Source organism: Gasterosteus aculeatus, chromosome 14, assembly GCF_964276395.1.
Source record: "Gasterosteus aculeatus chromosome 14, fGasAcu3.hap1.1, whole genome shotgun sequence".
Taxonomy (NCBI): Eukaryota; Metazoa; Chordata; class Actinopteri; order Perciformes; family Gasterosteidae; genus Gasterosteus; species Gasterosteus aculeatus.
This window is the reverse complement of record NC_135702.1, coordinates 6,843,596-6,862,224: the sequence shown is the minus strand read 5'-3', so window position 1 is coordinate 6,862,224 and position 18,629 is coordinate 6,843,596. Positions and strand designations below refer to the sequence as shown.

At 44.8% G+C, this 18,629-nt stretch overlaps 3 protein-coding genes across 3 annotated transcripts; 1 reads left to right on the top strand and 2 right to left on the bottom strand.

Moving 5' to 3' along the window:
• Positions 1–1,992: 1,992 nt before the first annotated feature.
• On the bottom strand, positions 1,993–4,294 carry tmem141 (transmembrane protein 141). The gene is made up of 5 exons (XM_040198229.2): positions 4,021–4,294; positions 3,850–3,916; positions 3,178–3,261; positions 2,901–3,023; positions 1,993–2,693 (listed from the first exon to the last, which is right to left on the bottom strand). The coding sequence occupies exons 1-5, from the start codon at positions 4,072–4,074 to the stop codon at positions 2,632–2,634; spliced, it is 390 nt and encodes a 129-aa protein (XP_040054163.2). The 5' UTR covers positions 4,075–4,294; the 3' UTR covers positions 1,993–2,631.
• A 1,788-nt stretch (positions 4,295–6,082) lies between these two features.
• zmynd19 (zinc finger, MYND-type containing 19) lies at positions 6,083–12,077 on the bottom strand. Its single transcript, XM_040198091.2, has 6 exons — positions 10,690–12,077; positions 9,517–9,576; positions 9,316–9,422; positions 8,930–9,070; positions 8,548–8,728; positions 6,083–8,425 (listed from the first exon to the last, which is right to left on the bottom strand). The coding sequence occupies exons 1-6, from the start codon at positions 10,738–10,740 to the stop codon at positions 8,282–8,284; spliced, it is 684 nt and encodes a 227-aa protein (XP_040054025.1). The 5' UTR covers positions 10,741–12,077; the 3' UTR covers positions 6,083–8,281.
• A 1,067-nt stretch (positions 12,078–13,144) lies between these two features.
• bspry (B-box and SPRY domain containing) lies at positions 13,145–18,121 on the top strand. The gene is made up of 7 exons (XM_040197215.2): positions 13,145–13,266; positions 13,627–14,064; positions 14,568–14,666; positions 15,832–16,062; positions 16,195–16,220; positions 16,318–16,442; positions 16,859–18,121. Exons 2-7 carry the CDS (start codon positions 13,684–13,686, stop codon positions 17,392–17,394), a joined length of 1,398 nt encoding a protein of 465 aa, XP_040053149.2. The 5' UTR covers positions 13,145–13,266; positions 13,627–13,683; the 3' UTR covers positions 17,395–18,121.
• The last annotated feature ends 508 nt before the right edge of the window (positions 18,122–18,629 follow it).

Sequence of the window (18,629 nt, the reverse complement as noted above, 5' to 3'; positions counted from 1 at the left end):
TCACTGTCCATTTGTGGTGGTCACTTGACTCGTGGTGTCGGACCACTGAGCTCCTCACTCCTACTCTCCTCATCTCTCTGTCTCACGTTGTCACGCACACGCTCACACACGCACACACTAATGCTCAGTTTGCAGCAATAGGGTGAGACCAAGCGTGCAGAAAGGCCGGCCCATACAAGCGCTCCTTATTTCAATGATGTGAAGATCCACTGGACAGACACACACACACACAGTCTTTACGTCTCATTATCTCCCTGTCTCTGTTACAGTCCCAGCAGCAGCATCAGTGTGCATGTGACAAAAGAGTCTGAGAGCTTCATGGAGCCGTTTGGGGTTTTTTTTTGGGGGGGGGGGGGGGGGGGGTGGAGAATGACAGAATGAGAACTCAAAAGATTCAAACGTTGGGAGGCGTTGGTTCAGATTTAAATAACAGTGCCAGAAATAAAGCGAGAGCGGAGGGGCTTGGTTCAGGCTGCACAAAGATGGGGGAAGAAAAAGATGAAGCTAAATCCGTATCATCCCTGAATGAAGTCTGCCTCCGCGAGGCTGCAAACACTGTAAAAACACTTCCCCTGATATGAGCTGCGTTTCTCAGAAGTAGTGAACGTTCTCCGCGAGTCAAGGCCCATGGACTTTGGGCGCTTCGTTCATTGGAGGTGTTAACGACTCGATTGTTTCACCACAGGGTGCAGGATTAAGCTGCTGACGCATTATTGTGCAAACTATTTTGGCTGTGCAAACAAACTTCAGGGACAGCGTAGTTTTAAAAAAAGATGCAATTGTGAGCACATCTTTCTTCTGTTGACGGGTTTACCAACACAAAAAGATCCTGTCTCCACACAGCTCAAATGCCATGAGACATTTTTTCAGTGTTATTCAAAAAGTGAGATTGACAGCTATTTGTAGCCCTTTTGCAGAAACACCACTGACTGCAGTTTTAAATTCCAATAAGGATTATCCACCGATCTTAAACGTCTCAACAGGCCTCTACTCAGTGCTGAACCATCCGTGATCACTCACAGTAGATAAGATCTTCCTCTGCGATGGAGATGAATGCTGCACCTGGATGAGCTCATCATTTTGTGTCTTCGTCTTTTATCTGATACATGGAGGCCAGTTAGACATTCAAACTTCTATCCTATTTGCCTTTGACTCAGCAGGCAGTCGACAGCGGTACCCGCATGTGTAAACGCACGCGTTGCTGCATCAGATCAGTCGTGGGCCCATCATTTTATTTTAGAAAATGAAGTGTTATTTGGGGCGGCACGGTGGCGTGGTGGTTAGCACTGTTGCCTCACAGCAAGAAGGTCCTAGGTTCGATTCCGCCCAGTGGCCTTTCTGTGTGGAGTCTGCATGTTCTCCCCGTGTCTGCGTGGGTTTTCTCCGGCTTCCTCCCACAGTCCAAAGACATGCTCTGGGGATCAGGTCAATTGGGGACTTTAAATTGCCCGTAGATGTGTGAGTGTGAATGTCTCTGTGTCGCCCTGCGATTGGCTGGCGACCAATCCAGGATGTACCCTGTCTATCGCCCAAAGTTGGCTGGGATGGACTCCAGCCCCCCCGCGACCCTGTGTGCAGGATAAGCGGTTTGACAATGGATGGATGGATGGAAGTGTTAATTTGATGCATGTTTTTGAGATATATTTGCATCTTTAACATACATTGTGATATTTGTACTCGGTGTTCATGATGGTCTTGGGTTTGAGGTGCTGGGTACGTCTTTTTCATAGTACATATATTTACCTCCCTCTAAAGAGCTTTAGTGCATTCAAACTTATCAAAAAAAATAACTTTATGGCTGAAATAGCACCAATTGTGTATGTATACTGCTATTTCTTGTTTTTTTGTATTTATTTACTTTTGAAGAGTCAGTTTGTGGATCTAAAACTCCTCAGATGAGAACTCAGTAAAAAGGAATGAAACTTGTCACATGTACTTCTGAGTCTTTCTTTCTTGGTCTCGGTCGCTAAATGTTTCTAAATCCACTGGCAATTTCATTATAACAACTGCAAATGCTTTATTTGATCCTAATATATATTGCAGGGTTTAACTGCACTGAAGACCTAGGAATGAACATGCCGAGTCTTGAGGCAACAAATATGAATTACATAATGTGGATTACACTGCTAAGCATCTTAAGCATTTTAACAGATGAAAAGAAAATTGCTTTAATCGATTTAAAATGATGAGTCATTCCACGATTATATTCTCTATGTTGTTCATGGAAAACATGATGACAGCGACTGTAGATAAAACCGTTTAATCGTTTTGGTTGCTCCACCTGTAACTACATCGGCGCACTGCAGAGACAACTAGTGGCTGCTTGTGGTGGAGCGGCGTTAATTCGGTTGCATGTCAGACACACACATCCCAATAATAATACCGGATCACAGGCTTAAAGTTGGATTCTTCCCACTAACCGAAACTAATTCCTGACCTCTCGTTTGGGAAACTCATCGGTTTATCCACACTGTAATGCCGTTATGAAATTCAAAAGCGCCTCAAACTCAGAAAAAATGAACTTTCATTTCATTTCATCAAAAAACACCCTTGGATGCAATTGGATACAGAATGTACACGCAGCACTATACTCAATCATTGCAGCATCTGACAGTAGATGCGCAAGTTTGTTCACTCCATCACGTCGCCGTATTTTGTCTTCTCGGTTGCTTCTGACACCTCTGGTTTGGACGCTGAAAGGCAGAGAAAAGAGAAAACATGCACCATTAAACTCTGCAAACTGTCCTCGTGTGATTTATGATCGAGCAAATGAGCTGGCACACATAAATATGTTTTCAGAGTACTGAGCCCAGGACAAAAAAATATAATGTATTCAGTTCCATAAAACCACTGTTCTTTTTTCAATTAAACAAATGTTTGCAGCCCCACTTTATACTCACCCTGCGTCAGCGGCGGTGGCGGCGATCGGTCCGGGACGCTGCCCGTTTCCAGCAAAATCCAAAGGTCGGAGCATTTCTGCGTTTCCCAGCGAGTCACTGCATAACTTCCCACTGATGATGCCACTGAGAGAGAGAGAGAGAGAGAGAGGTCAGAGAGCAGAGGAGAGAGAGAGGTAAGAAACCTGCAGGGTTGTGTGTGTGTGTGTGTGTGTGTGTGTGTGTGTGTGTGTGTGTGTGTGTGTGTGTGTGTGTGTGTGTGCGATGTCTCATCACTCACCTATTGAAATCAGAAGGTTCCATTGAAGGGGATAAGGAAGCTTCCTCTGGAGACCCATCTGAAGGGCAAATAACCCCCCGGCGCCTGTAAAAGAGACACAGTACAAGTCACGATGAACGTTCGATATTAACGACACTCATTTTCCTCCAAGTCCTCAGCAACACTTTGGTCAAAGTTCCTTAGTCACTCGACAAAACATTATCCATCACGGTTTGGAGTCAGTATGCAGGCGCTCCTTTTTTCATCTGTGCTGAATTCCAGTAACCTGAAACTTACATGTACTGTATTGTAAAAACCCTATAACAATACAACCGTCCCCACTGTGTGTGTTGCGTTTAGTGTGCACCACGTCATAAAACATCCCGCTGTATTAATACTAGAAACCAGTGCAGGATATAGCTCCCTCTTGTGGTAGACAATGGCCATAACGATATTGTTGTCCGTCGTTTTGTAGAACTTGTTAAAAAATTGACATTCATGAATTATGAATTTACCTCAGTAAAATGTATCATTTTTAATAGATATCTAAGGAATTAGTTAGTGATTGGTACCAGTGTTGTGATTATAAGCTATCTCAGAAATATGGGTAATCCAACATAAAGTATTATTAATATTTAAGTGACAATAATACAATTCAATCGTCAATGCAATTTATATTAATTTATCTCCTACCGAGTATAAAGGTCCCAGTCCCCTTCATGAAAGCATGAGACTGACAGGCAGCATAACTCTGTAAACCCTGAAGGACAGAAAAAAAACAGCTTTCACAACTCAAGTTTAAGTCTCTGCAGCTCAATGATTCGATCCTCCGCTGATGGAAGACGAGCGAAACAAAGGACCCACCGGGTGTTTGGCCGCCAGCGCATCGTCCACTTTGGTGAGTCCGATATTGACCATTTTGTTGTCGTAGTTGTATTATTCCGTGGAGCGTAACATCAGCTCACGTCGCGACCGTGTTCATAACTACGCTGTTATAAAACTTCCGTGTTGCGAACCGAAGAGCGAGCGGAACAGCTGGTTGTGTTCCCACTAGCGGCCCCTGGCGGAGAGGAGGTGGTACTGCAGCACGTCGCCGACGACAGGACAAGACGAAATATACACAAAAAAACACGAATATCTGTAGATGTAAGACAATACAACACAAACGTTGAAGCTTTAAAAGGGAAATGTTAAGACGATATTTAAAAAAAATAGCATGAAATAGACATGGAAATATATAATAACAAACAAACTTAAACAAAAAAACTTATTACTAATCATTCTGACTGATAAGTTTGTGAGAGACAATATGAAGGTAAAGGTTACATCCATGGAAATCTAACACCAGAATCACCATTAAGGTGTCGAATATAAAAAAAAGAAAATTTGTAGGTGACAACATAATGATTTGAGAATGTAACTTTACCCTCTTGAGAAGTTGGAAAGTTAAAGCAAGATTTTCATCCAAAGAGAGATTGTTTGTTGTCCCAGCTCAGCAGTAATTTTACATTTTTTCTGTTACAGAAAAAAGAAATCTGATGTGATATCCTAACATTAATCCTTCAGTTGTACCTTGTGACTCCAAACTTCTGACTGACAATAAAATATAAGAAATGAAACAGCTGTCTGAAAATAAGGTGTTTTAATTTAAAGCTACCAATGTACACCATAACTAGCAATTCTCTTTAACTAGTTTCGCACACATTACAACACATATTTTTTACTTCAATTTCATACTGATCTGTTCACTAAATAGCAATATTAGCAAACAGATTAACGCATGAAATAAGTCATCTTTCTTGCCCGTCTTTGAGTTCCTCACACGCCATATGTGACCTCAGAACTGCCACAACAGCACAGCCTGCTGACCCCCCTGTTGAACTCTGACCCCACAGGGACCTTTCTGCTGGAGGCTGGACATGAAGAAGAGGAGGCAAACGGAGAGAGACGAACGACTGCTGAGACACAATGACCACACAGAGAGCTTAAGTTACCGGACATCTGTTCCTTGTTACACAAGAGGAAGAAAGGACTCCACTGATCTACGAGTGATAAAGACAATGAGCTGATGAAGGGCTTAGTGGGTTTTAAATGTCAACACAGGGGGGAAAAAGAACAGCAAATATTCTACTCTACTATTCTATGGCTCAGTGGTTTGAACTGTTGATGGTACATCAGATATAACAGGAGAAAGTTGTAATTTCAGCCTTGAAGTCTTATATAACATGTAATAACATATCAGAAATCCCAGAAATGGAGGAAATTGACCTGACTTGAATGTTAATATATATAAGTTCCAAATGTAGATATCAGAATCACTTTACAAAAGAATGGGAGATTTTCATTATATGTTTTGTCTATTGGTGTCTTTGTTTCAAATAATTGTTTATCTAAAATATTGGTAATTTGCAGTTATTGAGCTAAACAAAATAAAATGAATTTAATTTACCCAATACAATACAAAAAAGGCACCATCAAGATAGAAATATTTAATTTACTATTGTATAAAAGTACAAATAAAATTGGAGAAGCCTGAACCGGCAAATGTTTTCTTGCTAAATGGTGAAATCGATGAATCTCTAATGAAGATTCGCAAATGATCATCAAAATAAATTACCAAGCATTTCTGCATTAAGCAACCTAGTAAATCTTTAAAGAATTTCACCCTGAAAACTCTAAAATGTATTTGCGATTATTTATCAGCTGACACTAGACTTCCACAAACTGTACATTACGTAAATATCTCCAACAAACTTTCATTCAGGAGCTTCGGAATGTTTTTCGGTCTCTGACCATACTGATTTCTTAATTCTTCTCTAGTGCACAAGCAACCTTTCATTGAGAGTAGTTTGAAATTTCGAATGCCATAATTATAATAATACTACATGCATGAGTATTCGTTCACATTTTAAGTGACTCCACAACATGAGGTTCATTTTATTTATTATCATTTTACATTGGAAAAGCAACGGTCAGTTACAGCCCCAAACTCCACACTGACCTTCCATTCACATATTGTAGCTCTTTATTTCTATGTGATTAATGTTTATATCCTTACAGAACAAAACAATGTCAGACACGACCTGTACACTCCAAGTCATCCAAATCACGCCCCCCCTCTTGAACCCATCGGAGACAAAAACGCTAACAAGGGGAGCCACATTTTTAGTGCAGTGTTGAAAACTTGTTTGCACACACACACACACGCATAAAAAATAAACAATCAACAAGTCGCATGTGTAACTGTGAATTACATGCTTACAATGTGTCTGGACTCCTCCCCTGAGACACGAGAGGACACATTAAGCAAGTGTGCATTGTGGGTAATACAAGGAAGGCAGGCGATTGAGGATAAAGTTGACTCAAGAGAAATTTCACTTAGACCGCTGTGTCTCAGAAAAAGAAAAGCAGGAAAGGGTTTAGTTCATAAACCACTCTCCAAATAAAATCTACCCCCAAAAAAAGGTGTGTACTGGGGGTGGGGATTCAAGTTTTACACTCCAAGACATCTCTCGTGTGGAAGATTTCTAGTGACATAATGGTGTGCAGTATTTTCACGGAAAACTTGGAAGGGCAACACAGAGGAGGACTCACTGGTTCATTTGGGATAAGGAAAGAAAAGAAGAAAAAAAAAAACACAGGGTGGGACTGTCCTGTCCCCTCCCTGCCCCAAAAGATGTGACATAAAAAGGTCCCAATTCCACTTGCCTTTGTTAAGAACATTTGCCTTCAAATATCACCAGGACAAAAACATGTTTCACAATCAAATGTTTTAAATAAATATAGCTCCATTGATAGAATTTCTTCAAAAAAAACCTTAGAGCAAACTCTCACACAAGAAACTGAGCGCACCCCTGCCCCTCACCCTCACCCCGAGGGTGCAAAAAATTCAGCTGAAAAGACAGGTGTTTGTTAAAAACCACAAGACGGCGACTGACTGGAGGGATTTAAACCAGGTGACACAGGGGTGCCAGACCCACGGGACTTTGGTAGAGATAATCAGAGATGCTCGGAGTCTCCGGCACACAGGAGAGCATTTCCTTACAGAGCATTGATATCACCAGGGACAGCTACTTAAATAACTGGAATACAAATAAGCCAATTGTTAGTGGTGATTAAAACTTTGTACCTCATCTGATCAAATTGATGGAAAAATAAATTAACTCAGGGGTCAAGAAAACATCCAGAAAAAGAAAAAAAATATACAGCCTTTATTTGGCAGCTACTTTATTATAGAACAGTGAAAATATTTAACCCATCAATTTACGATTTAGTATGAAATTTAAAACTGTAATATGGCCCCTTGAAGAGAAAAGACATACATTTACCCTGCCATTAACCCATGGAGACCATTTCAATGTCCTTCAGTACATACTGGCAGCACAGACATACACAGACAGACACACACACACACACGCTCAATACTGATAGAGTGATTCAATCAGTGAAATCCATCCGACGGTTGGCTGCAGGGGAAGGGGCGTGGCCAAGGGGGTCGACGACCAGGAAGAGACGGCGGCCGTGTGCAGAGGTCAGAGAGGGAGCAATACAGTGAAAAGGTCTGTGTCCCGTTGTACCAGTTGACCGGCAGGTACCGCAGCCCCCCCCCCCCTCCCCCCGTCTGCACGTAACCCCACCCGGCGACTGGGTGGAGGACCTAAAGTGGATGACGACAACGGTCTATATTATGGTCCAAAGAAGTTTGTCCAGTTCATCAACAAGACAACTCTCCTCCCCCCTCCCTCACATACAAAACCATAGCAGCAGGTAGATCTCGAGGGCCCCCCCCCCTCGAGAAAAAGAATGACCAAAAAAAAGAAGAAGAGAGGATTAGAATAATACCTTTCCCCGCCATCCAGCAAGCAAGCAAGCTATGGAGAAACACCAGTTCCGGAAAGTGGCAGATGTCTCGGCCTCATTTTCCATCCTCTTTTCTCCTGAATCCATCACGCAACCAACATTGTCCTCCGCCGTTAAGTCTCTGTTCAGCAGCTCCCCCTCTCCTGGTTTCGCACCTCATCCCTGCTGCCCTCCCATAAGTTCAACCCCTTCCCCTCCCGTCCTAGCTCCCCCTCCACTGTTCTCCCTCCTCCTCTCACGGGCGAGGATGAGGTGCGCGTGTGGATCATCGCTCGGGCTCCGACTCGAGAGCCAGCACCCGCTTGCGCTCGCGACACTGCTTCTTGTGGGCGGGCCAGTCCCTCTGCTGGCACTGGGAGCCGCAGTAGCGCGCCACCTGGCAGCGGCCGCAGATGTTGAACTCCCGGAGCTGTTGACAAGACGGGGAACGAGATCATGCACGGCTCGGGGCTTTTGTAGCTCATGCTTTGCACGCTGGGAGAAAATAGCTATACACGCTGAATTGTGTAAAAAGGCTTCCCGGTTACGTACCCTCCTCTCAATGAGTGAACAAGGAGGATAATGACACTCATAGTAGGTGCAGGAGCACTCCTCTTCCTCCACCAGCTCCCCGTTAGCGTTGTAGTAGCGCGTGCGGCTCAGCTCCAGATACTGCTCCTCCACTGGGTCGGCCGGTACCTGCTGGATGGCCAGCCAGTACAGGGACTGCTCTCTGGTCAGGTAAGGGAACACGCAATCATTCATTTGGCTAAAAGAACTCAATGGCAATTTTGTGTGAGCAGCAAGTCAAAAGCATTCTCTTTGTCAAAGATATCAGGATATGGAGAAGGAAAATAAAGAAGTAACCATACTCCCCCACCCCTCTAGGCTAAGCTATGTTCAGCCCCGATCACCAGTGAAGCCGTAGTCCTACCTCTGTTTGCTGGAAATCTCCTCCGGCTTGGGGCTCCAGCCCACCGGCACCAGTCGCAGGTTGTCTAGCCGGTTGTCCACGGTCACAGAGTTGATGTGGATGACTTGGAAACTGGGGGCGATGCCTCCTCGGTGCTTCTCCCTGTGTCAACACGCAAGTTTAAGAAGTCAGGCAATCACAAAGCAACTGATTGAGGCGAGGGGGGGGGGGGCGCTGATGGAATAATATATCACTTTCAAAAATGTCACAACATCCAATTGCTCCAAAACCAACCTGCAGCTTTACTGGTTGCTGCAAACAGCCTCTCATTCAGTAAAATCAAAAGGACCCACTCCTCCAGATGTTGTTTATTCAACTGCTGAGATAATTAGGAGTTAAGTACTTACCAGAGAAGCTCATGCAATGGCCTTCCTGCCCAGCGGCCTTTGCCAATGTCGAAAGCGTAGGCAAAGATCTTAGCTCCATTGCCATCCGCATCTACCTCCATGCGCGCCTGCAAGTGTAAAAAAAAAAAAAAAAAGAGTCAGCAAACCGGTAACATAAATACTTCTCACAATACAAGTGGCAGTTACAGCTTGATGGTTTACCTCGAATGCATAGTTTTCCACAAGCGGTATGTCTTGCTCGTCAATCAGTGTGTATTTGGTCTGAAACGAGAGGATGGAGAGAGAATACTTTAATGTCAACAAACACACAAAAGGAGCAGCTTTCTTTTTTTTTTTAGGGAAAACATAATAACAGCAAACAACACCACTCATTAAAAGTGGCTTGCTTGCAGAAGGCAACAACAGTCACAAGTTAAATACAGTTTACACTGTTATGTTCAAGTCCATATTTGGGATTTTGCACTCACACATGACAGCTGCAGACAAACATTATCATTAATGTCGAAGTCATCAAATGCCTCATGTTTAAGAATAGCGGCATCATCATAACGGTCTCACGTGGAACCATTTAGCAGCTACACGGTTTAGCGTGTGACGTCATGCAAATAAGTGAAAGCCCAGCGTGGGGGCAGCGGATTCGAACCCAACGCGTCGTTCCTACACGAGCGCGTCTTGTGACACGGGCATGTCTTGGCCATCATTCAGCCGATACTTGCAACGTAGCGTCACCGTAACTCACTAGAACTAACTGTAACTTAAGCTTTAAAAAGAAAGAACCCCGCGATGCCACGCCGGTGCATTGTCACGTTGCACAAAAGAAATCAGTTGATGCACGGCGACGGCTTCCTCGTTAGCGAGACACTTCCCCCCGTGTTAAATTCTAAATAAGCTAGCGGTGCCACAGCTAACAGTGTCCCGGACCGTGGGAATGCTTTGGGGTTCGCCGTCGAAAAGACAAAGACAGCGACGTTAGTCTTCTCCGTTTCAACCGGAGACCGAGAACGACGTGACGTGGACGCCGTCCGTTTACTTTGGTGACTCTGTTCCGCCGTTTGACTTGAGCCAACCGCTAAAGGCAAACCTCGCGACATGCTAGTTAGCTTTAGCTAGCTTCACAGGAGACCGGTGGCGGACGGAGGCACGGAAAGCCAGACTGGCTCGGCCGGCTCCTCTAATCCTGTCAGATGCCGCTTAAATTAGGAACAGACGTGCCACTCCCGACTCCGCAACGCGTCGGTGTCCGCGTAAAGCGTTTGACCAGCAACAGCTCCGTCACAGCTACAACAAAAAAACATTTTCCATCGCCTTTTGTGGTCCCTCACGGGCCCTCCCCCCCTCCACGGCCGCACATGGCCGTCCCGGGATCCTGCTCACCTTCCCGGCCACACGGCCGAGCCGTACGATCCCGAGCTTGAAGTCCGACATCGGGAGGAGACGGCGGCGGTGTCAGAGAGAGAGAGGCGCGGGGGATCCAAACCGAAGCCCCTCAGCCCCAGCGCGCGTCCAGCTTCGGTCGACCGGATGGATGTTTGCCGTGACTCCGAGTCTCTCCGGCGGCAGCCCAACCTCGGTGACACACCACCGCTGCTGGCGCAGGAGAGCCGAGCTCGTCGATGGGAGGGAGGGAGGGGGCGGGGTCGCACGAAACCGACCAGCCAATCAGACGCGACGTCACGGGTTCTTGCTAAGACGAAGCGTCCAATCGCGTTGTTCAACAGGCCAACGACTGTTTTTTTCGGAGACCGCCTCTTCCAGATTTGACGTCATTCGACTCTCGTGACCACTTCCAGCCGTTTTCGCGCGAAATGTTTGATGGCGAGACTTTCGCCTCTGATGAATCTGAAGAACATTTCCCTCGCAGGCCACCATCTCAAAAGAGATGTGGTCACCACTGTTCATCATTTTAAAATGCAATTTGAATTAGTTATTGGAATGTTTAATCTATCTGAAAAACTTATCCTAGAGGTTATTTTTTGAATGACGTCGATAAAACATGGGCAGCGAGGAGATTGAGTGTAAACATTAGCTGCGAAATGCAATGCTTAGTGATGCAGGACTACTGAGTGTTCTGTGCTGTACATCCGTATGAGAATCCTGCACCTGCGCAGAAGCACCAGGAACGGAATCATAATATAAATGTGATGTACATCAACAACTAACAAATGTTTCAAATGTACGTGTATTTCTGCTCTGCCTTTTCTGTGTTTGATGGTGTTCTTTAGGTTATTGGTGATTCAACCAGCGATTCCAGCGTGCCTGCACTATTGATTAGGGGAAAGGATTGATATTTGAACATGTCAGATGCTAATGCTGTCTTTTTTTCAGTGTGTGTTCTATTCTGTTATTTCTTCGATTTTACTTTGACTTTTGTATTGCTAGTAATAATTATCTTGTTAAAAATAAATTGTAACTGCCATTTCTATTAATTTAAAGGGATGAACCACACATTATCTCGTCCCAACACACACTCTAATGCTTAAACGGCAGAAAATGGGAATTGCATCCATCACTCTAAATAAAATCCAGAGCCTGATGTAGTGAGCACAAAAGCATCTTCTTTTCCAACACATCTACTCTGGTGATAAAGCGTGACTTTCTCATCAGTGACTTATGTGTGAGCTCCCTCTAGAGATCAGCATCTGTATCACAGGCACAATTTAGTTTTACAAGAACTTAAGAACATTGAAACTTTTTATGGAAAACGATAAGAATGATATGAGTATTATTGATGATATTATTGATAAATGATCCGTTTGTTGAGTTGGAAAATTAGTTTTCACTAAAGTTTTATGTTATGAATGTGTAGTTGCTGTCAGGTGAGATTAGATATATTTAATCATCTATTTTCAGTTTTACGATTTTTTTAAAACACACGTTTTCCATTCAGCACAATAATAATATATCCTAATACTCATTATCGTAATGATTTCTGTATTAGTATATTCTTCAAGAAGAGTATAAATTATTTCATCGAGGAATTGCCTTAAGTCTGTAACCGCAAAACCAAACTTTCATGATGCAAACACATCTTCTGTTCCTATTTTTACCTTCACAGACTGCTTTTTATGTCGGAAACAATGGCAGCTCTGTGCCTCTGCTGTTCAAAGTGAAATGTGCGGAAACACCACCTTGCCCGAGCCAGAAGCACAAGTCTCTTCTGTCAATCACTCCTATCCAGTTACTCACACACACACACACACACACACACACACACACACACACACACACACACAGGAGTGGGATGTGTGTGTCGACCCTTGTCAAGTTTTGAATTTCTTGAGATTCGATCTGTTTCTGCAACCTTTTGTCCTCCTCTTAGAGAATTTAACAGGATGTAAACAGAAAACTTGCATCCACTGGTGAAAGGTAAGCACATGGGTAGACATGAGTCAAAATAAAGCACTAAATTCAAAAATCATACATACATTTGACAGTTTCATGCAATATGGTATTATTTTCCAGTTCCAGTTGAGTTCATACGTTAACATTATGGATGCCGGCCACAACCAAACCAGTCATTTTAAATCACTGCGCCTGATGAGAGCAGAACCATCTTTCATAAAGTAATTTTAAGATTATTTTCTCTGGATTCAAGAGCTTTTGCCAGGCGTTGGGTGTTGCTCACTGTATTGCTAAACAGAGCTGTCTCTGAGGTGTGTCTGCACGGCTGATCCCTGCACACACACGTGTGATGACATCCATCACACCTATATCCACCCATGACAATTGGATTGCTCTTCCACTGTGTTCTCACAATGGTATCTAGTAAACATCAGGACGTTTGCAACTGAAAAGGAAAATACAACGTCAGAAGATGCTCCAAAAATGTCTGCAGTTTTCTGAAAAAGGAAGAAAAACTATAGGAGAAAAGTGCTTTTAGTAATATTGTTGGATGACTCGTTACTCGACTCACAGATTCAAACAAATATCAGGTTGACATAAACTAAAAAGGTAAGGGATCAGAGATTAACATGCGTGGATTATTTAAACCTTTATTTTCATTGCCAACTGTTTCCTTGTAATTCGTTATAAAAGTTGTGTAACTGTGTATTCTACACATTCGTGACTTTAGCTTTTATTTAGATGAACAGCAAATTCAACTACAGGAAATCAACACAAGTGAAACACAGTGAAAGCTCAAATGACGGTTATCAGTTCCACACCCAAACAACAAACAAACAACTGAAACCAGAAGGGCAGAAACGTTTTTTTTTTTTCTTCTTTCCTTTTTCGCCTCTCGGGTCCGACCTCCGCTGCCCGCGTTACTTCCGTGTTCCGCTCACCTGTTACACCTGTATCCCTGCGCCGTAGGCCGCGGCACGCGCGACTCCTGCTCCGCCGGTGCACCTGTCGCGTCACTGCGCCACGATGACCGAGGAGCTCACACCGTGCGACCTGACGTGCCCGTCTTCCCCGACCCCCGGCGCCTCGGGGCCCAAGGAGACGGGCTTCGATCAGCCCATTTTCTCCGTGTTGAGCGGCGGCGTGGAGCGGCGGCGGCGGCCGCAGGAGGAGAGAGAGGAGGAGGAGGAGGAGGAGGCGGAAACCTCACCGGCCGGGACCACCGCCACCGCCGACGCCGAGTCCGGCATCTTCTCCGGTGAATTTGAGGTGTGCGTGGAGCACGAAGCTGAGCTCGACTGGTTCTGCGGCACCGAACGGAAACTGATCTGCTCCCATTGCGCCATCGTGGGCCCCTGCCACGGACACACCGTGACCCCTCTGGCCACCCGAGTAACCGCAGTGAGGGTGAGTGTGCATCGGCCTGCTCTTAATACCTGTACTGTTCTGTAATGCGTTTGGCTGAAGTTCTGTAAACGTGTTTTCATTTAGTGAGGACACCCGCATGGGTACAAATGGCCCGTGAAGGTTACTTTCATTCGGTGTGAATGTCTTGTAACTTTAAGTTCATTCTTCCCTATTCTCGACCCTTTGACAGTTTCCTTTCACGCCGTGAAGCTCTAAACGTCTGGGTGTCTTTACTAGGGAAAATGTGGCTTTTCCTATTTCAATCACAAACATTGTTCAGAGTTCTAGCGGTCAGACGGGTTTGAGGAATGACCGATAAAGTTAGCAAAACTGTGTTGAAATGGAATATTCTTAATTCCATAATTTGTTCCTGGGTGTGCCGCGTTTTGCCTGTTCTTTTTCCTCCTGATTACTCGGTGTGGTATTTGAAAAGACAGGATTTTCTTGTTGCGTCTCCAGCTGATGTGTGTGTGGTTGTGTGTGCGTGTGTTTCTTTTCACCAGAACCGACTGGTGGATGTGTGTGAGAAAATGCAGCTGCAGGCACTGAGGATTGAGAGATTTATTGAGCAGACGTTGACAGACAAAGAGCGAAAACTTCAGGTGAGAAATATGCACAGACACTGCTGAGGTCTACACTCCCTCACAAGTATGTTTTGATGTTGGCTGGCTCCCCTTCATAAAGAAATGTGCATAATGTAATGTAGCTGACTCCTACAATGTCTCGTTCCACCATCTACTTGTCTAATAATTATAAGTTTAAATCGAAATCTCATTATTCCAGACAAGTAACATTTTGCAGTTGGTCACGGATGAGTTATAGACAAATAAAAAATGGTTATCTAGAACTTTGTAACTTGCTGATTCAGTCAATTTCTCACCACCTTGCAACAAAAGCAAAGTCGACCCATCTCATATTTATTAACCTGACCACAATGTGTGTCTAAAGAGGTCAGTGGACATGCACCTTTTCTCGGTTACAAGTTACCGCGAGTAAATCAAACCTCCAAAGCAAACAACGGAGGCAGGTACAACAAACCGCTCATCTCAGCAAGAATCAAATCAACAAGCCGATACTTATGCGCAAACCTAAATAAGCTCACTCCACGCGGTGGGAAGCAGGCTTCGGCTGGTCAGTGAATCTCTGTCCGTTTGCTTGGCGTTTATGGTTCGACACGGGAAGTCAATCGTGTGTAATTCATTAGCAACCGTGGGGCTTTTATGTTCACGAGATGGGCTCGAGCAAATATGCATCCGTGCACTCCCGACTTGCCCTCTTACTATGGACCTGCAATAACTGACATGATGGCAGCAGAAAACATGTTTTGTGAGTTCAACACTTTGCTCACCAGCTGTCGTGTCTGCTGGTTGCTGCTGAACAGATCACAGTGGACATTTAGAGCTTTTCTATTTTTAATAGCTATGAAGCTCCGTGAAGCCGACGGGAGCTGCAGGTCCACAGGATAACTGCCACATTGCAACCTGCTTGTTCAAATTAAAACATCCATTGGTTGTGGCTTAATATTCTCCATCTAATTCTAATGTGAAGATGTCAGTTTGGGCTCTAGGAAAGTTTAATTGTTATTTTGTAGATGAAACAGTTTGTTAAAAAAAAAGCTTTATTGCAGGGTTCAAAGCATGTCTTATCCTAACCCATGAGGGTCTGCACACATTTGGGAACATAACAACTACAAAATCTCAAAGGTCAACCTTCTGCCGTGTGTCATGTTGACATCTCACTGTCCCTCCCGTCCCCCCCTTGGCGTAGTTGGCGGCGACCAGCGCGAGGGAGCAGGTCTTGGCTCAGGTCGGCGCGGTGCGTGAAGCCCTGGAGGAGGAGGAGCAGCGTCTCCTGGAGGAGGTGCAGAGAGAGGAGGAGCGGGTGGAGCAGTGCCTCCTCACCCAGAGAGCCCACTGGAGCCAGGCGTTGGCGAGTCTGACGCAGACGCGCTCGGGCCTGGTGCACACGCTGACGCACACGCCGGACGGCCAGCTGGTGGTGAGAGACGGGGCATTTTTCATCAGGAGGCTCGGCGACGACCCGGGAAGCTGTTTGAGCGATAAGAGGAACTTGTGCTTGAAACCCAGTAACGTAAAAGGCTCGTGACTTTTTCCCCTTCCTGTCTTTCAGACGAGTGTCCAGGAGATAGCCGACAGGTAACGCCTTGGCACGTGACGCCGATCGGGGATATTTATTCAGTTTGTTTGCTCGAGACGCCTCAGAAGGTGACGTCTTCTCTTCTCCGGCTTTCAGGGTGGAGGAAGCCGACGGGGTCGGGGAGCCGTGTGACACGGAGCAGCTCAGCCTGACCAGAGGCTGCAGTGACAGCAGGCTGCTGAGGGGCCTGTGGGCCAGCGCCGTGCTGCTGGGGCCCAACGGTTAGTCCGTATTATAGTTGCATATCAATCCAGAATCGCACAGGCTTATTATATACATCAACATACGTGTAATAAACACATTTATCTACGTAGATGGGTGGTTTTGTATTTTTCTCCTTGGTCGCAAACGGCATCATAAACACAAGTTTAAATAAGTCTGAACATGGGTGTAAGTACATTTAGCAGAAATCAAGTGTTGTTAAATCCATGTAAATCTGGAGGAGCACGGCCTTATTTTCGCCTTTTATGTTTAACATCCTTAAGTGTGTGTGACAAAGAGCCATCTGCGGCGTTACAGTAGAACAAAACAAAAGTGTTTTATTAAAGTAGAAAGAATTTTCACGCCTCCTTGAAACGCGTCTGCTGTCACTAAAGCGTCCGTTTGTGACGGCGGATCTTTTCTCTTCCTCCAACAGCTTACGGGTCGTCTTCTCTGCGGTTCGACGAGCGCACGGTGAGCCCTCTGCTGTCCCTCTCCGACGACCTTTACACTTTGACCTTCTCCCCCAAAAAATCTCGCCAACTGCCCCAGTACGACCCGGCGCGGTTCGACCGCTGGCCCAACGCCCTCGGCTCGCTGTCCGTGTCCTCCGGCACCCACAGCTGGGTGGTGGACGTGGGCCAGAGCGGCGCCTTCAAGGTCGGGGTCTGCTACGCCTCCCTGGAGCGCAAGGGCTCAGGAGACGAGGCGCGGCTGGGCCAAAACGAACGGTCTTGGGTGCTGTCTCACTACGACGGGGACTACTCCTTCTGGCACGCCGGGAAGAAGGAGCCCCTGCTGGTGGCCAGGAAACCCCAGAGGATCGGCCTGCTGCTGGACTGGACCAGTCAGACGCTGTTGTTTTACGAGGCCGACTCCAGCGCCGTCCTCCACTCCGTCACGCATCAGTTCGGCGCCCCGCTGCTGCCGGCGTTCGCCGTGACGGACCGCAGCATCACCATCCTGCATTGACGCAAAGCGCGCTCCGCCGAGAGGGAAAACAACAACCACCGTGAACATGTGAAGAAATGCCTTTCTGAAATGTGCGATCAGCAGCCAAACGTCCTCCATCTGGCTATTCAGTTATGAAAGGCGTACGTTTCTATTTATTTGTTTGTTTTTCAGTTTTAATGATTCAAAAGATTTTATTTCAGAGATGATGAGACAATTTTACAAGCTTCTTGTTTGACTGACAATGGTGTTCAAATCTTATTAATAGCATCAGCATCAGGAATGTTTAGAATGAAGTATGAAAAAGAGTATACATAATATATATAATTATAATTACTAATAATGTAGAAGAATTACTACAGAAATACTTCAAATCATGTATGAATGTTATATGCTCAGCTAACCAATTATTACATTTTAAATGTAATCATTTCTGACTCTGCAATAGGCCTTTTTGATGAATAGGATTTGTGATTTCTGTAGCATTATTGTACGATCAGAGCTGAAATCAGTGTGTTTGTGTTTTTATGCCACAGCAGCATTTTGTTGGTCTGCATTTGAGAATGTAGTACTGTTAAGTACAGTAAGTAGTACATTGCAATATCAGGTGTCCTGCAGGAACTTAGCAAGAAGATCACTTTAAATTGTTACATGTTGTGTTGAACTCAGTAGTCCAGGACCTGGCAATATAGTGAAAGTTCTGCATTGGAAATGTTTTTTTCAAATAAAGTATGTAAGTAGAATCATGTACTAAAGGTATTCATAGTAGCGTAAAATGCCCTCTATGTGACCGTTTCTATTGTATATCACTTATTATATTATTATCAGGCACTAAGCAGCATTTGACTTGTCAACAAGCCATAAATATTTAATTGGTCTCCTGCTCATATCAAGCTATATGACAAGAAAGGATCATCTTTATTTAACTATCGTTTATTATGTTGACATTGACAAACTCGCTGACTGCCACCCGAACCGAGAAAAATCAACTCACTCGCTAAGTTAAATGATGCATATTTATTTGGGATATTATTGAAGCGCGGTGAAAATCAAGTCAGTTGCCATGGGCATCCATTGAGCCCAGCCACGCGACTCAAAGCCGTGGCAAATTATTATTATGGATTTATCTGGGGAATACATTTTCAAACAATTTGGTTGTAGAAAGTCAGAAATGGCATCACAATTTGCAGATCCAAAGTGACATCTTCCCAGAGCTTGTCTGTCCAAACCTCAAATTTATGAATAAAAGGTGGACA

Excerpts from the sequence above, each read along its gene's own strand:
- zmynd19 (XM_040198091.2), bottom strand. The coding sequence starts at position 10,740 with ATGTCGGACTTCAAGCTCGGGATCGTACGGCTCGGCCGTGTGGCCGGG. Across the intron at positions 9,423-9,516 it reads TGGAAAACTATGCATTCGAG|GCGCGCATGGAGGTAGATGC; the intron begins GTAAACCATCAA and ends TTACACTTGCAG. Across the intron at positions 8,426-8,547 it reads GTTCACTCATTGAGAGGAGG|CTCCGGGAGTTCAACATCTG; the intron begins GTACGTAACCGG and ends TCTTGTCAACAG.
- tmem141 (XM_040198229.2), bottom strand. The coding sequence starts at position 4,074 with ATGGTCAATATCGGACTCACCAAAGTGGACGATGCGCTGGCGGCCAAA. Across the intron at positions 3,262-3,849 it reads GACTGGGACCTTTATACTCG|GCGCCGGGGGGTTATTTGCC; the intron begins GTAGGAGATAAA and ends TCTCTTTTACAG. Across the intron at positions 2,694-2,900 it reads GCCACCGCCGCTGACGCAGG|CGTCCAAACCAGAGGTGTCA; the intron begins GTGAGTATAAAG and ends TCTGCCTTTCAG.
- bspry (XM_040197215.2), top strand. The coding sequence starts at position 13,684 with ATGACCGAGGAGCTCACACCGTGCGACCTGACGTGCCCGTCTTCCCCG. Across the intron at positions 14,065-14,567 it reads CCCGAGTAACCGCAGTGAGG|AACCGACTGGTGGATGTGTG; the intron begins GTGAGTGTGCAT and ends TCTTTTCACCAG. Across the intron at positions 16,063-16,194 it reads CGCCGGACGGCCAGCTGGTG|ACGAGTGTCCAGGAGATAGC; the intron begins GTGAGAGACGGG and ends CCTGTCTTTCAG.